The following is a 17,618-nucleotide window of genomic DNA, read 5'->3' on the forward strand; positions in this document are numbered from 1 at the left end:
CTGTTAAAGATGACAATGCAAAGATAGATGCGTCAGGGATATTTATTATTAGTATGAACTAACTGGAATGTATCAGACAAATATTATCTAAACAAGGTAAGTGCTATTCCACCGCAGTATTTGAGCATGTCACCAGATTGCTCAAATGTAACACTGCCCTTAAGTGGTGCCGATATTCATCTTCCTCATCTAACATAAGTGGATTATTTGATTTTATTATTAAACAACATAGGGTAAGATGGCACGCACGCACACACACGCACTTTACTCAAAAATCTAAGTATTACTCTTTAATCTGAAAACATCCAGTATTATCAACTTTATATAATTTCCATTTGTTTCAAGGATCATCATGAAACTTCAACTCTCCATCACTAAAATTTAGAGACTCACCAGATTGAAATGTCTGCAACAAACTTGCAAATATCTTTGGATGCTGCAGAAGTTCCTATACGAGAACGTCTCATCACTGATATCCAAACCATTCGTCTCCTTTTTGTTAGGTCAAACCCAAGCTCCCTCGTGTTGTTTCCACATGTGAAAACAATTGACTGAAAACCAGTTTTCTATCTTTTTACCATTTCAATCGTGTGACCAGACATTACATCCAATAATGAAACAAGTCTGCACCATAGCTAAATTGTGCTAATCTACTTGGATTAAAAAAAAAAAAAAAAGTCTTGTTTTCTTAGCTTATGTTCATCTCTTTCCAAAATGCCACTCACTTCCCTTCAGCCACCACATACACCTACAAGTGACGGCACATTCCAAATAAGGGGGAAATCTTGTACACACAAGGATGATTTACTGCACTAAGACCGTCCTCCTGTCTCTGATTGGTTGTTTCTGATAGGTTATTAGCACTGGAAGAAGGCAGAAAAGCTCAATTATTTCATAGATTATCTGTCTCGAACTACACTCACAATAGCATAAATCTGTAAAAAAAAAAAAAATGTTTTTTTTTTTTACAAGTCATATATTGCAGCTTTAAGAGAAAGAAGCTGCTGCATTAATGCAAAGCAGCAGCTTCTTTAGTTTGACAATAAAAGCAAATAAAATACCAAAAAACTAATTTATTAAAAAAACAAAAAAAAAGCTTGCATCAATACAAATAAACTCTTGAGAAACTGAGCATGTGTCACTAACAGTTTCTGCTGCAATACAACTCCCCTCTGTTGAGTGAGAAAAATGAACACAAATTAATTTAATATTACAGATGATTCTGACCCAGTAGATCTGGGTTCAGTCTACAGAGTCCTCTCTGTAGACTGCAGTTGCGTCTGAAAAGAGATCTTGAGGTTGAGCCTCCGGCAACAACAGAGGTGTCTTTAGTTAATGGTGAGGACGTCACTCTGGATCTCATGGCTCAGCTGGGTCTGCAGGTCGCTGAGCTTCTTCTTCAAAACCGCCAACGCTGACATGACGATGGTCTCCGGCCGGAGCGAACCGCAGGACTCCACGTTGAAATAAAATCTAGGGGAGAGTCAAATCTCACATGAGCTGTGTTCAAAGTTTCAGTCAAGCTGCAGGGACAATTAAATACAAAGATATACTACAAAAAGGTTATAAAAATTAAAATCAACCTTTTTTTTTTTTTGCAACAATATGTCTGCCTGTGCAGATACAGCCAGAGAGAAGTTCATTTTATTAGTGATGCACGATGTATTGCCAGTACCACTGGTATCAACCAATGCTGGCCATTTTTTTATGGCTATGTGGTTTTATTTAGTCATGTGACGGTGATGGTGACACAGCGCAGGATTGTTTTTAGGGTGGTTACCTAAAAAAGAGAAGTACTGTCAGTGATGTGGTCATTTTCTCACTATGTTGAAAGGCTAGGGATATATATGTGATGTAATATTGTTATCGGCCATAACAGAAATATTAATATTGGCCAAAATTGTCTTTTCAGTGCATCCCTACTTTTCACAATGGAGGAGAGAATATTGGTTGACGAGCTGCAACATAAAATTTTATTTTCTATTTTATAAGAAAGAAAAAAAGAAAAAAACCCAAAAATCATAAGGTGTCAGTGGACGTTCGCCCGCTGTATCGGATCAGAACCAAGCAGGGGGTGTTAAGTGTTTTAGAGCAGTCGTATGTACTTCCTCATGGCCTCAAAAGTTGCTCCCAAAATCTATCCAGCCATGTATAAGAAAGAAATTCAGAAATTCAATTATAATAGTTTTGCATTGAGAAAAGTTTGACAGGTAGATGGAACATGAGTTACATCAGTTTTGTCAGGACCAGAAATCCAGCAAACTATTCTAAGAAACTGATCAGAGACCAAAAACTTTGGATTAAGCCACACACTTTCATTTGCTTTTTCAACTCCAAAACGCTTTACACTATGATCAGTCATTCACCCATTACTACACACATTCAAACACTGATGGGCTTAAGCTACATTGTAGTTACAGCTGCCTTAAGGCAGACTGATATAAGCCAAGTTTAAAAGGAAGTTCTTCTAAATACTAAGGAAATGAGTGTAAACTTCTGAATTTAACAAAGAAACAATTTCTTTTCTATTATTTAGCAAATGGACATAATTTAGGTCATTATAACTGGATAGTTAAAATCTAGTTCACTGAGACAAAAGAGACAGTGAGGGAAATTAAGGTTAACTGTGTTTTTATATGGTTTATGAAAAAGCCTTGTTTCAACTAAATTTGCCTTTTTATTATTTTACTATCCAAATATTTAACTTCATGATTTTCCAAACTTACCAACACAGAGAAATTGTCATGTCCATTAAACATGCATGATATGTGTTTATGACATGAACGGGTAAGAACCAAACTATTGGCATGTAATTATAGCAACAGTCAATTTTTGCTGCAAATACTTAAACGTTATGCAAATAACTTTTCCGCAGACTGTTTGCTCACCTTTCTGGCTTTCCGTTGGGGTCATAGGGCGCCTGAACTTCATCTTCTTCAATCTCTGAGTATTCACTCTTTGGCCTGAGAAAAATCCCACCATTCCACCGCTGATTAAATGATCGACAGTGGTACTTCAGTGAAGTTTTCTGAAATGAATACCTACCATTCCTCGGGTCGTGGATAGACTGTGTGCCTCAGTGCGTTGTCCGGGTCATACTCGAACGAGACCCCCGCCGTCGGGTTCCACTTGGCGTGCTCTTTACCGAAGCCCTTCTTGGCGTACGCCCTCAGCCGAAGCTCCTGACCTTTACGGAGCTTCACCAGCAAGATGTCTAATACGGACAACGCAACAAGGATGTAAATTACTAAAAGATAGTAGCAGAAAAGGCTAAAACAGGTTGGCAAGACAAGATCTGAGAGTACCATCCTGCTCGACGTAGTCGTTCGGGTCATTGTCTCTGCTTCTGGAAGTGACCTGGGAAAAAAAACAACAACTTCAGATTCCTTCCCCAGTCCACATTCTAAGTACTGGACTATCAGGTGTGAAAACACCCTGAAAGACTCACAGGGATCACTCTGGGGTTGTTGGAGAGCAGATCGCGAGACGTGACGTGCCGCGTTTGGTCCTCGGTGCAGCGGACGTCCAAGGTCAGCTCCACGGAGCATTCGGGACAGAAGTCATCACAGGTGCAGTCCTGCAGGAGGAGCAGATAGAAACACACTCAGTTTCAACAATAAACCAGCATTCTTCCTAGTTGAACCGTTTTCTTGTCTGTTTTGTCACAGTTTACATTTATTACTAACTGAACCTCTGGTTTTCATATACAAAAGAAAGTAACAAATTAAATTCTGCATGCAAAGGATATTTTTCTTTGTTGTTTTGAATGTATAGACTGAAGTTGCAAAAGACATCCTCAACCCATTTCCTGTTCAATAAAGGCAGCAAGAGCCTTAAAAACCCCCAACTTTTAAAAAGCAGGACCATCAGGATAAAAGCAGAATTATCTTAGCTTTCTGTAATTAGCTCCAGTAATGACTAGAGACGTATTTAAAAGTTTTTGTTCCCAGTAATAATGGAAGTTTTATTATTTTACTACTGTATTTATGTATTTATGGCAATACATCTATTGCCATAAATGTTAGTATAAATTTGAGAAGTTATCTGAAATATTCCGTTCCAACATCCATACTTGTGTTTGTTTAAACACTTAGTTGAGTAATTGTCCCAACAGGTAAAGTTTTACCAATATTCACCGTTCACACAAATGCTTTTATGGGAGCTCATCCAGCCAACCCTGCTTATACGGCATGCAGCTCGGAAGAACCGATGTCTAGGTACAAACCTTTAGCTTTTGCTGCTTCAGGAATGTGGCAAATTTAGACTCAATTATTTGAGTAAAATCGTAAAACATATTTAGTCAAAATGGCTCTTAATACGTAGTAGCACTGTGATGCTCTCACACTAGGAACACATTTTTACGTGCAGACTGTGTTTTGATTTATTTTCTTTTTGTGTGTTTTCCATTATTTACTTTACTTTTTCTGGTTGCCCTTTTAGATGTCGTAAAAGCTCTATAAATGTTAACTGATTTATTCAGTACACAATCAGCAAAACCTTCTTCCAGGTCATAGGCTTAGACTCAAACTGTCATTGTTTTTCAGCTGCAACAGTCCACTCACCCTTGAATACTGCATCTTATCCACTATGTCGTCGCTGGTGAGGGGAATGAGACCTGGCGACACATAAAGCGAGAAGATTAGTGTCCAGGTCTCTGCTCATAAACTGTCTACTACGCTGGCTCTGGAGATACACACCGACTCTGTGCGCAATGAACTCATCGTGCAGCACTGATGAATTAGCATCGATTTGGATCCAGTCGATGGCTGAAAAAAATAAATAAATACAATGAGTTAAAGTGATGCTGTAGCTACAACAAATGTTGAAAAAAAAACATACTCAGGCTTTAGTTTTGTTTACCTTACTAAACGAATAGTTTAAAGGCTTGTTATAGTTTCTATTGAAAGCGTCATTTCCACACAATAATAAAACAGAACATTATCTGGTATTTAGCATCCGAAATAATGATATTTGGAAAAACGTCGTAACAAAACAAAAGAACTAAAGGGTATGATGGACCAACAATATTGTTACGCTACCTATTGTGGGAACTTCTGACATGAAGACACGACGGAGAGAGTTTGCAACCCTGAAAGCAAGAATAAATGTGTAAGATGCAACATTATATGTTTTATATACAATGACTTCTATTTTCTTTGGCATTTATTTTTCTTGTATCGTCTCGTAACTCGTGCTTCTATACGCACACAGGGACAATGGGCGCCCAATTCCCCATATAACTATAAGAAGAAGGGAAAATAAATACTCACGCCAAATCCGTGTTTTCAATGACGAATTTGACATTTTCGTCCGTCAATTCTGTTATTTTAACTGTCGGCTGGTTAGCATACGGCATCCTTAAAGGTTATTCTGTTTAAAAATGACAAGCACTGCACCACCTCGGGTTTTAGGCCTCCCGGAAATAGCTGCCGAGCTGATTGGCTCAACGGAGGAGGCGGGACTTCAGGGGGAATTAGAGGATTTTCAAAATAAAACCCTGTTGATAGTACTAAAATAGGGGTCTGTAACCTTCGCAATTCTTAAAACGTTAGACCTTTTTAAGTATTTTATTAAAAATATATATGTATATATTTTTTGTTTTTAGATTTCACAATGAAGAAAAATGAAGTTTTAGTAGAAAGAAGATGGATGAGTTTCCTTCTTTGGGATGTTGAAATTTATGGAAGATGAAAAAAAAAGCAAATAGTTTCCAACTTAATGACACAAAAGACAAATCTGGAACATCACTCGTGTTTTTAGTGATTATGTTGTATTATTTTTTTGATGAAAAAAGTACTTAAAACCAGCATTTGTTATGGAATTTATATTTGAAACAGTTGACTATCATTTTAATCCTGAGTTAGGTTAGGTTGCAGACCCCCAGCTGTTCTAAGTCACTGATTGAGGTTAAAACTCTACAACAAAACAAAAAAGTTTCACTGATTTTCTTTTTAGTCTAAAAAGATATTAGACTTTTATTTCAAAGAGATAATTTCCCCTGCTTTTCTTAACCTTGCAACAAAAATAATTAAATATTTTGCATTACTGAACTGGTAAAGTTAAAAATATATATATTTACATAAAGAAAATCATGGTTACAACCCTAATTTGGACACTAAGCTGCATGGTTCTATTGTTCAACTTGCATTTGTGAAAAAACTAAACCAAAGAGAAATTGCATGTTTTTTTTAATACAGAATGAATGATTTATTTTCTACACATGTAACAAAGATCACAAGAGACATGTGTTGAATATACACTACTTTATTTGGCTTATGATTCCACAATCAAATTGAATCTGTTATTTTACTTCTATACAACAGGAAAAAAAAAATTATTTGAGTAAAACAAAAGAAAGCCACTCATACCGAAGGTGAACTGAAATATACAGAGGACTTTCAACAAATCGGGTGTTTCTGTGTTCTTAAAATCAATTGTGAAATTCCTTCAGCAATGCCTACAACTGAAAAGACAAGAGCAATCCCCCCCTCAGAAAACACACCATCCTCAGCTCATGGCATTATGGTTGGGCTTCATGGGCTTCAGAAATGTTTCACATCATCGTCTCTGGTTCAGTCCTGTGAGGTTCTTCAACTGAAAAAAAACAAAACAACATATTTTAAAAATGGGTCACGTTATCTCAGATCAACTTATATTTATCATTAACTACAAAGCTACTAACGCTCATATGTACCTAAGTATTAAAAATAATTAAACATAGCATGCAGCACTATCAAACAAAACAAAACACTCATTAAATTAAGACATAGAGGTGCAATGCTCCATAATAAATGCAGTAATTGACAAATGACAGATTCACAGAGGGTTTGTTGGAGCTTTTAGTCAAATAGGTGGGGGTGAGGGACAACAATGTACTTTTTCGATACATTGAGATGCAAACATGAACCTTTTTAGTCAGAGCTGGTGGTATGGATTGTTTTAATTCATTCTGTAATTTGTTTTAATTCATTCTGTAATTTAATCTTGTCTGATTTTTTTTGTTGGACTAAAAGGTATTGTCAGGGCATAAAGAGGAAAAGTGAGGAAAGGTGATTCAAACAACTATATTTGGGGAAAAAAAAAACTCTTCCTTCTCTACTGCTGTGTTGTAATTTGCAGTATTGAGGCAGTTTTACAGATCTAATGCTGCCATCATGTTGATGTTTACAGAAAAGCCTATCAGTTGAAAAATAAGACCATGTCCTGTAACAAGGAAAGGTCAGAGATATGCATTAGAAGCCATAATGATTACAGTAGTTTCATTCGCTGATTATAAAGAAAACACACCCTGAAAACTCACCGTAACTGCAGCTCCCAGGAGACCCTGAGCTACAGCTTGACCAGTCGACTGCATCTACAGGGAAAAAGAAAACTATGCCACGTCGTTCAAACAGGTATTTTGGTTTTTAATTCATTCACACATTCAGAACATTACTAAAAGAGAGAGATTAATCTCTTAAGTGATCAAATTTGAATGTTTTCTGCCTCAACTCCTCTGCACCTGCTTTGCCGTGACGGCCATGTTGGTTACGTCCTGAATGCGGTTATCAAGGAAGGTCCAGGTGTCATGGAAGTCCGGGGAGGAATCCTGCAGCATCACCAGCTCTGTTGCGTTGTACAGACCCGTCAGCACTGCCCGCTTCGTGTACCAGTTCATCTTCAGACAGAAGGCAGAGGGAAAAATAACTTTGACGTTTTGTTGAGGAAGAAATAGACTTTACTGTCGCATATGAATTTACCATTTATTAAGACAAAAGATGCAGACTAAAAAAAAAAAACATGCAGAAGAGTGAGGTTCAGAAATCTGAAGAATCAATATTTCTTCAGATAAGAGAGAAAGAAGACATGAAAGTTGGCTCTGTGATGGGCGGGGTAACCTGAGACGTAGCAGGCCGGATATTGTGGGGGTGATGATGAAACGGGGAGAGGAAGGTATGAGCAGAAGAAGAGGAGGATCGAAGGCGGGAGGATCCACTCACGTCTGTGGAGCGGTCCCCGGCGTAGTACCAGATGTCGTCCACCATGGTGGAGAGATGCTTCAAGCTGTCGGGGATGTTGTGAGGAAGGAGCAAGATGCTCATCGCCTACAGACGCAACAGCAAGAAAAATATGAAATGCAATTCTTACCGTTTCTGCTAGGACCAAGTGCTGATGGTTACCTGTGGCCAGGACTCCATGTAGGGGATGTACATCCGCAGCCTGGTCTCTACTGCATCTCTTAGGAAGTCAGCCGTCTTCTTTGGTCTGCAACAAAAATAGCAGACGGGGAGTTTGGGTTTACTTCTCCAAAAGTCTCACAAAAGTAGTTGTACTATAACTTTTGAACATTTTCTCAAATCCAAACCACAAACTTCACTGAACGGAAGTTACATTTTATGTGACAGATCAACCCAAAGTAATGCATAGTAGTGACATGGAAGGGAAAGATGGAAAGGTTTCAAAATGTCTTACAGGAAAACATCTAAAACTTGTGTGGCATACATGTACATCCAGCCTTCCTGAGATAATACTTTGGAAAACCAGCTTCTGCTCAAATTACAGTTGCAGGTTTTTTGTGACGCGTCTCCATCAGCTTTGCAGATCTAGAGACTAAAACATCTGCCCCCTTTTTTGCAAAGCAGCTCAACGCAGCAAGATAGCATGAAAACATTAATCTTTGAGTCTCAACATACATTCCCATCTTGATGTAGGGTTTGACTTTGACTAGATCATTCTAAAACATCAAAATGTCCTCGTCTAAACACGTCTACTACTTTGGAGCTGTCCTGCCGATGAGTAAAGTCTCAAGTCTCTAGCAGACTCTAAAAAGTTTTATTTCTGAAATGCACAGTGAGGTTGTGCATACATACTCTGCCTGACCCAGCTGGACTTCATTATGTTGTTCAGCCAGGATCTCTGTCAGCTTGGAGTTGCACTGGGAGATGAAATGTAAAACCAAGTCTCCCGCTCCATTGGTGAACATCCCAGTGGAAGCAGAGGACAAACCCACAGCCTGGGGGCAGCACAGCAACAACAGAAACATGAGCTGACCCTTCAAAGATAGCCTGAAGCCTCCTTTAACATAATGTAATTAATTTGCTCCTGTTAATTCCAATTGTTGCACTTAGTCTAAATCCAGATAATCTCAAATTAAACAACTGTTTCAAAAATTAGCTTAGCCTTACAAAGGTGAAGTTGTTGTTGTGTTGGGGGAAAAAAAATGTAAAAGAAGTCAAGATAACATTTTAACTGCTGATAGAAGTAGTAGAAAAAAAAAGAAAAGTAAATATACTTGGAAGTTGCTTAAATCTTACTTCTGCACCAGCGGAGATGGCTTCCATGGACCAGCCGTGCAGCGGGACAAACTCTAGAGCCGCCGTCAGAATCCGAGCCTGCAGCTGCTCTTCCGTTTCATAGTCCTCGTCCTGCTCCTGGTCACTTTGTGCAAACACAGAGTAATATTTTACAACAAATGAAGCACAATAAGTTAAACTTGTCTGCATTAGCATTTTAAGACAGATTGTTCAGTAAGTGGAACAACAGCAGAACTCGCAAACAGCTTCTTAACGACTGACCCGCTGCTTGGATCAGAATCCTGCTGGGAGGTGTAGTCATCGTGGGTTGTGGATGATGATGATGAGGAGGAGGAGTAGGACGAAGATGCAGAGTGTTTGTCAGATTTGGACTCGTCCTGCAGTCTCAGTGCTGCACAGTGGAAGCCTCGTCTCAGGCTCCTGCACTGAGGGGTTGTTGATGTCGGTGCAGCGACCACTGGAGGAGGGCAGAGATTTTCACTCAGTCTCCTAATCAACTCAGTTATTAGGGTTTTCCATTAAGAACAAAAGTCTGAGCTGGGATGTTGTTGCTCACACAGGGGGCGTGGACCCTGAACGAGTTACTCATTCACCACAGATGTCTTTGAATTTCAGCAACTAAATATAACATACGTAAACAAATACTCTTGTTTAAAATTTGTTTTCAGATTACTGGTGTTTGTATTTTAATTTACCTTTAATTTGTTTACACAGTTTTTACTACTACCCAATCAAGTTGGAAGAAGTCAACATCTTTAAATTATTCATGCAAGGTTTCCCCCAGTGTCTTATAAGCCTGGCGGGCCACCAGGCTTTACTTGAAATACTTTAAATAAATAAGCATCGCTTATTTATTTAAGTTATTTTTTTTAAATGCTTGCATTTTTTAAGACTTTATAGGTGGTGTTCAGATATTAATCTTCCACTCTTTCAGTAACACATAATTATCAAGTGATATTTTCAAACTTATCATTTTTTAACTCAAAAACACGGCGGGCCGCTGGATGAATGACTGCCATTGCTCTCCAACCACTGGGCTTAGCAAGTTTTTTGGGGAAAACATTGCCATGGATCAGTAATCTGGCAGAACCTTCTGTTGTGTAAGCTACATTTATATTTATCTGTGTTTGTAATTGGCAGAAGACACTTAATGCTACATCCGTTGGGTCAAATACCAAAAAAATATTTTTTCTAGTCAATAAGATCATAAAAAATATGGCTACACAATTTTAGAAAACTAGCATTAGTATTGTTGAACATTATTATAAGTTTAATAAGAAAATCCATAAGTAAATACCAACTACTTCTGCTTGAATGAAAGGCTAATGTCCATAAACATGGTACATTGTGAGACAAAATAAAGCTTTATTCTACTTTTCTCTATTTTTGCTCCGAATGACTCCTCTAAATTAAAAATATTAATCTCAAATACTGACATAGTCCAGCTTATATATCTGCATATGTGCTATCCGTTGAAAATTTTGTCATGAAACAAGAAAATAAACAAGTATACTCAGATATATAGCCAATTTATTAGAAACAACGCTTTCCATAACTGCAGAAAAACACGCCCTCCAGCTGTAAAGACTAACATGCTTACAATGCACTGCAATACGATTAAGACATGCCTGCTGTTATTAAAAATTTTCATTTTTATAAAGCGTACGCCACCGAAAGGTAACCTGTTTACTGTCCTTCATGATCACCTTCGGTTAGCTAACGTCAACTCTGGCTTTTTTTTTTTCAAAATATTATCTGAAACAGAAAGATTTGTAGGCGTGTCCTTGATTTCTTGGGTGTTCTGCGGTGAAACAAAGCAAGAACGAGTTTGTCTTACCGCTGGACAGCCCTCGAAGGAGCCTTCCAGCTCGCAGTCCTCTCAGAAGCGCCGCCATAACAAGCTGCACAACTGGGAGGTTCACAGCTGCGTCACTTTACCGCGACGCAAATTTACCGGAAGGTTAGTTTAAAACAAAACTTGACTGCCACATTTTTTTTTCAATTAAAATCAATATTACTCATTTTTTGTTTGTACATGAAACACAATATTATGCAAAAGAATAATTATATAGTTAGTAATAAGTATACATCACCACATTATCCCTGTTTGAATTAAATTCTTTAAAATGTTAAACTTTTAAAAAATATTTTATTTTGAAAGTTAATAACAGGAAACACTCCCCCTCCATGCATTAGGCGACTTACTTTGTGTAAGTGCCGTGAGGAGAGCAGGTGAGTCATTGAGAGAAATCCTTATATTTTTTATTTTAATTAGTTAAAGTTACTTCTTGGAGATGTTTTACATCGATAATTAGAAACCTTTATTTATTTTTCCTGGGGGTAGAACTTTACCAGGCTCTCACTGTGTAAACAACGTGTCAACAAACCTCAGAAGTGTCGCTAATGGTTACAAACTGCGTCACTGCGTCGGTTTTTTAGTAACGAAGACTTTCACCAAAGATAAGTTTGGTGTATCATTGTTGATACTGAAAGTATTCGGTTTACACAAAGTGAGGATTTTAATTTGCGGCTTTGTTACACGGTTGACGGAGAACATTCTAGATAACTGGTCAGTTCCTCTTCAAGGTTTTATTTGCACATTAGCTAATTTGTAAATTAGCCTCTTTAAGGGCTCAGTCAATGCTTCACATAATTTAGCAATGTTTACCAAACACTAAAGCGCTATTTAAAACTTACACAGTGGTTCTGAAATGTAGCCGGGACCATCATATATACTGGATAAGTGTCATTCTCTAGCTCCCATTTTTCAAAATCTGAGCAGTATTAAAAAGTATGTAATTATTATTTGTTTTATATACAGAAATTGGAAACCCCAAACGGCACCCGGGTGCAAGAGAGAAGCAGAAATGTAAAGTGTGCACACTCTCCTGTAATTATTTAGAAAATGCATTTGTTAAATAAGACATTTCAGGCTTGAGGCCTTTCTCAAGATTGGAGTTCAGAAATCTAAGAACTGATCAGGAGGCAAATAACATCCTCATTTTGATCTGGATCCTGACTGGTGTCTAGTTGGGGAGTCTGTGCTTTACATCTAAGTATAATAAAACAATTATTACAAAATATCAAACCCCAAAAGATGAAACCATAAACTGAGAAAGTCCAGGGTTTATATTTTAGTCATAGGGGTTTTTTTTGTTGTTGTTGTTTTTTTACAAACAAACAAAATGTACTTCTTTAAAGGTTACATATAGCTTTTTAAGGTTCATTATAATTAAACCTTCTAGGAAATAATGGAGTTGATAGAGTGACCTGAAAAAGTAATGTTTTTCTACGTTGGGATATTGGTCTGAGCTCGAAGGGCCACGTGATGTAAAATTGGTGGTTGACGATGTTGACAGATCAAGGAAAAGAACAGCAAGCCTGTAATTTTCCTCTCCTGCTATTTTGTTTTGTTGATATATAGACACTGCCTACCTTTGTGTTGTTTCTGTATTGCTTGAACATTATAATTAAAGGTACTAACATATTATGAAGAATTGAAACCCAATCTGCAGGCTCAGACTGAGTGCTAAAAGTTGTGATCTAACCGTACCTCATTTTTTTAGAAAATTTTCCTAAATCTTTTTTGTTTTTTTAAAGTGATTTGTAAATTATCACATTTTCAAAAAAGAAAATGTAAAATTTGAACAACTTTAATTAATCTTTCCCCAGGAAATCATGGCCGACCTTGGCGTCAAAGCAGGAGACAAAGTGTTGCTGGTGTGGACTCAGCCGTCAACGCCAGAAACCTTGAAGCAATATGCTGAGAAACTTGGGGCAGCAGTAGGTGCAGATGGAAAAGTCTCAGTGGAGAACATGGAGAGACTGTCACTCTGTGAGTCAGTCGCCCACCAATTTAATTATTCAACCCAGTTAAGTCTATCTGGCGAAACATGAATGTATTCTTACGTAAAACGATTATTTCGTATTGAAACATCCAGATTATGGTCAAGTTTTTTTAGTCAAGTTTACCCTGTTTTGAGTTCTAATGGGACTGATATCTTAAAATCACATAGATATGAACAAAAAAATTTAACAAGGGCTAGACAATAACATTTTTCTATTGAAGGCATGAGTAGAAAGTCTTACTGTATTTCTTCCTTCTTCATCACAGCCTCTCATGCAGCTTCTTCCTTTGACTGGGTGCTCTCCTGTCTTCTGGCCGACTGCTCCTACATCCACAGTCCAGACACTTTAGCCGAGATGGTCAGAGTGCTGAGACCTGGTGGGAAGCTGGTCCTGGATGAACCAGTCACAGGTAAGATGAATCATTCCTTTCAAGTTGCTTTCCAGTCTCTTATTGGAAGTTCAGTCTCTGTGCCTAACGCAGCCCAACCAGAAACCCTTTTGTCTGCCATCTTTGTTTGAAATACCCAGGGGTTATAGTGTTCGACTACATGTGTAACTTAAAAATAAAAAAGAAATTAGGGCTCCTGGCAAACTGGATTTGTTATCCTTCACTTGCAATGTGTGCATCCAGTAAGATTTATATAACTAAAAAAAGTAGCTTTTTCGCGTCTGTCGTAACTGTAAATTTCTTGTCTGAATGACGTTTGTCTTCAGCAATGCTGCATTCATTCTGTGCTACAATATGTGATTTTTAAAAATATTTTTGTACATATCTGACATGATACAGGTTTAAATTCCATTCATAATGGTCTGAAAAGGTGCTAAATATGTGTTAAAGTGTTACTATGGTGCAGGCCTCAGAATCATTGAGATTACCAGAAGACGTACATCACAACTTTTATAAACACAGTCCTGCTGAAAAGCCCAATGTTGGTTATTGTGTGTTACGCTTCTCTAAATGAACTGTGTTTGTGTTCCAGGCACAGAAGCACAAACAATGAGGACTGCAGAGAAACTCATGTCGGCTCTGAAGTTATCTGGCTTCATGTCGGTAACAGAGGTGTGTGAAAAGCAAGGATTTGGTAAACTGTTCCAATTTGCCATCTACTGTGATTATACTGGAGATGAACATGGCAGAGTTATTAGCCAAATAGATGCCATCACTCCAAAACCAACGAAAACAGAGTTTAAATAAGAATATCAAGCCGTGACTAGAATTAATTCAGTGGTTTGGTGGTTACATTGTTGCTAAAACCTCGTTTGGTTCTTTTTTTTCTTCTGAGGTTTATTTCATATCTTAATCCAGCCACCCTGTAGTTGACCTACATGGTGAGTACTTGCAGAGGGAAGATAGTGGAAGAGTACGAGTTGTTTGTAAGTTAGCTCGTGCATCTGAATTTTTATTGCTTTCTTTCTACTCTTTGGCTGATTTTTGTCATTATTAATAATAGTGGTGGGAGAAGTTAGATGGTGGAAGGAGCCAAAATATCTGTAGTCTGGAGAAATGTAAAGAAAAACACAAAGGATAGTAGAAAAAGAAGCAGTCTGTCAAGAGGAGGGGTGAAATGTGAGCCTTTTAACACGAGTGATTTGATAAAGGTGAACTAAACAATGAATTCAAAACGCATTCAAACGGTGTCAGGCTGGAGGCTGGAGCACAGCACAACCACACTGCAACCAACAGAACTCCAAACATGAAGAAGAGCATAAAATTCTGCTATCATAGAGATGCAGGGCTAAAATTTATTGTTTTATTAGTTTATATTTTAATTGAAATGTTTGGTGGTTGCATGTTCAAGAAAACCTGTAAAAAATGTAAATCTTTTATTATTTTAAATGAATGCAACACTGTATGTCATGTTTTATTTATCAGCCAACTGGGACTCTGGGCTTATATAGAAGAAAAACCAGCTTGTTCTATGTGTAAATGTGTTTTTTAAAGTTATTGTGTGATGTTTCAGCACCAACTTCACTACTTGGAATCAGTAAGTATGTAAACTGAAGTACTAACATTGGTACTCGGTCTGGAAAAAAACAGCTATCAATACACCTCTAAATAATGAACAGGTTTAAAAAAAAAAAAACAATCACAAGATCATCTGTGTTTAATCCCCTCATCGATTTGCTGACCCTCCTGCTGTCTCTTTATTCAGGTCAGTAAAACAGAGCTTAGTCTGGAGGCACTGAGCTCCCTGAAAGCAGCCACTGGTTACCAAGGAAACACTCTGACTAGGGTCCGCATATCTGCCTCCAAACCCAACTACGAGGTGGGATCTTCCAGCCAGCTCAAACTGTCGTTTGGGAAAAAGACACCGAAGCCAGGTAAGTTTATAAAGATGGTCTGTCATTCAGTCATCATCTTCATACCAGCTTTAGCAGCATTTGGTCATTTTAATGTCTATAAATGTTAACATCTCTGTGTTTAGCAGAAAAACCAGCTTTGGATCCCAACACTAAGAAAATGTGGATGCTGTCAGCAAACGACATGAATGATGACGACGTGGTGAGTTCAAAGGCAGTTCGATGTTTTTTAAAAAACTGCAGAAATGATTTAAACTGTGGTTAACAAGTTGTATTGGCAAGCCAGGAGCTGCATGCCCTTTGAATGAGCGTGCTTTATCCAGCTTGTAGAATGACAGACAGAAATCTCTGAAATATCATCAGAAAATGCTGTATTGGAAATACTAGCCTGGACTTTATTAATGACATTTCGTTAAAATTGGATTTAAACAGCTGAAAATCCTAATTGCACGAAAGAAGCACATCAGTTTTGTAGTATTTTTAAGTGACTCAGTAATATTATTGGACTGTTGTTCAGCTTCTGACTTGTGTTGCTGTTTGAATAAGAAGCTGAAAATACTGCATGTAAACACAGCAACCTTCCTGAGTTGAGTTTAAAAAATTACGGATAATACAGAACCAAATAGAAGTAAGAGGCTTGCAGTATACAGACGTAGACTGACGACATGAAGCTAATTATCCAACAATAATTTTAAGACGAGTTTAGATGTGAAATATAAAATATGGCAAATGAGTCATTTTACTGAGAGGGTTGTTTGAAATATAAACTTAATGTAAAATTGTGCAATATTATAGCAACATACTTATTAGTTTATCAGAGGCCATTTCCACAAACCGAGGGTGAATAAAGTGTAATGTAGCTTCAGCCTCTTGATGCGGTTTGTCTCCGCTCTGCTCCGTTTGCTGCAGGATCTGTTGGACTCTGACACTCTGCTCGATGAGGACGACCTAAAGAAGCCGGACCCAGCTTCTCTTAAAGCTTCAAGCTGCGGAGAAGGAACTGGCAAGAAGAAAAAAGCCTGCAAGAACTGGTAAGGTCCCGCCTTACGTTTTAAAACCCTTCGAGGTCATTTTTCACTTCAAACTCTAAGCCGTCTGGCCAGAGAGGTCAAAGGTCGGGCTATTCTCAGATGACAAGCTGATTTGAGGTCCATGTGTATCTACATCTGATATATTTTCACTACGTCGTTTCAGACTGTTAATATTTCAAGACGATTTAGTATATTCTGTCATTGTGCAGCACATGTGGGCTTGCTGAAGAGTTGGAGCAGGAGAGCAAAGAGAACCAGAAAACTAACCTACCAAAGTCTGCGTGTGGAAGTGTGAGTAGTGTGAAAAAAAGAAAATCAAAATGTCGACTCCCATTTCCAAATTATTAAAATAATATTGATGTATTTTATTTGTGCTAGTGTTACCTTGGTGATGCCTTCCGCTGCGCCAGCTGCCCATACCTGGGAATGCCAGCGTTCAAACCGGGGGAGAAGATCGTCCTGGACAACAACACGTTGACAGACGCCTGAAACCAAAACGTTCCACTTCTCTGCTGCTCACGCTCCAGGACATTTAACATTCCTCTGTTTTCCATCCACCCAGAACCCGTCAGCCCCTATGGGGGTTCTCAGTAGACCATAAATGTTGACATTGATGCCACTGCAATGTTGTTTCCCATGAGGCTCTCCTGTCCAGCCACCACGACTGGACAGGAGAGCCATTTGTTTAACAAGCGAGAACCTAAACAACTCGTTCAAAATTTGAAATTTGCGATCAATATATCTATGCGATTTGGTGCCTGAATTAAGAGAATGCCAATTTTTCATGGGTCAAAAGAAAATGCAAGTGTGAAACCAGCATCTTTTCTGGTAATCTAGTAATGAAACTTTTTACCTCAGTTGTCTTTTTTTTTCATTCATTAAAACTAATCACAGAATAGAAATGTTTTTGGGGGTTTAAATCATGTTCCATCATGTCAAAGCTGGAGCAGTGATCTCCATCAAAACGCAGAGATGCAGACAGCTGCACTGAAATTGTTGAACTGAAGCTTATTTATGTATGAAGTCATCATTTCACTTTCTGTCATTTATTACAAATAAACTCAAGACCAACTCTTTGGATTTAACCCTCAGAATGTGATGTAAAGCTCTGATACTTCAGAGCTTTTGTCGTCCTTTGCTGTTG

General features: G+C 38.0%; 3 protein-coding genes across 5 annotated transcripts; 1 reads left to right on the plus strand and 2 right to left on the minus strand.

Annotated features, from left to right (window-relative positions):
- Positions 1-26: 26 nt before the first annotated feature.
- polr2c (RNA polymerase II subunit C) lies at positions 27-5,443 on the minus strand. Its single transcript, XM_008411783.3, has 9 exons — positions 5,271-5,443; positions 5,040-5,089; positions 4,698-4,766; positions 4,563-4,615; positions 3,449-3,577; positions 3,306-3,357; positions 3,046-3,214; positions 2,889-2,963; positions 27-1,473 (listed from the first exon to the last, which is right to left on the minus strand). Exons 1-9 carry the CDS (start codon positions 5,354-5,356, stop codon positions 1,329-1,331), a joined length of 828 nt encoding a protein of 275 aa, XP_008410005.1. The 5' UTR covers positions 5,357-5,443; the 3' UTR covers positions 27-1,328.
- Positions 5,444-6,248: 805 nt separating this feature from the next.
- coq9 (coenzyme Q9 homolog (S. cerevisiae)) lies at positions 6,249-11,246 on the minus strand. Of its 2 annotated transcripts, none has more exons than XM_008411781.2 (9): positions 11,131-11,246; positions 9,555-9,750; positions 9,294-9,417; positions 8,850-8,992; positions 8,160-8,244; positions 7,878-8,084; positions 7,502-7,657; positions 7,301-7,354; positions 6,249-6,594 (listed from the first exon to the last, which is right to left on the minus strand). In XM_008411781.2, exons 1-9 carry the CDS (start codon positions 11,186-11,188, stop codon positions 6,559-6,561), a joined length of 1,059 nt encoding a protein of 352 aa, XP_008410003.2. In that variant the 5' UTR covers positions 11,189-11,246; the 3' UTR covers positions 6,249-6,558. The 2 variants fall into 2 exon arrangements, with proteins under 2 accessions (XP_008410003.2, XP_008410004.2); XM_008411782.2 differs by having other exon boundaries at positions 7,980-8,084; positions 11,131-11,245.
- Positions 11,247-11,431: 185 nt separating this feature from the next.
- On the plus strand, positions 11,432-17,559 carry ciapin1 (cytokine induced apoptosis inhibitor 1). Of its 2 annotated transcripts, none has more exons than XM_008411780.2 (9): positions 11,432-11,525; positions 12,966-13,128; positions 13,408-13,551; positions 14,123-14,202; positions 15,296-15,464; positions 15,572-15,645; positions 16,353-16,474; positions 16,684-16,765; positions 16,853-17,559. In XM_008411780.2, the coding sequence occupies exons 2-9, from the start codon at positions 12,972-12,974 to the stop codon at positions 16,961-16,963; spliced, it is 939 nt and encodes a 312-aa protein (XP_008410002.2). In that variant the 5' UTR covers positions 11,432-11,525; positions 12,966-12,971; the 3' UTR covers positions 16,964-17,559. The 2 variants fall into 2 exon arrangements, with proteins under 2 accessions (XP_008410002.2, XP_008410000.2); XM_008411778.2 differs by having other exon boundaries at positions 11,433-11,525; positions 15,569-15,645.
- Positions 17,560-17,618: the final 59 nt, after the last annotated feature.

This window comes from Poecilia reticulata, chromosome 6, assembly GCF_904066995.2.
Source record: "Poecilia reticulata chromosome 6, P_reticulata-male-v2, whole genome shotgun sequence".
In the NCBI taxonomy this organism is placed as follows: domain Eukaryota; kingdom Metazoa; phylum Chordata; class Actinopteri; order Cyprinodontiformes; family Poeciliidae; genus Poecilia; species Poecilia reticulata.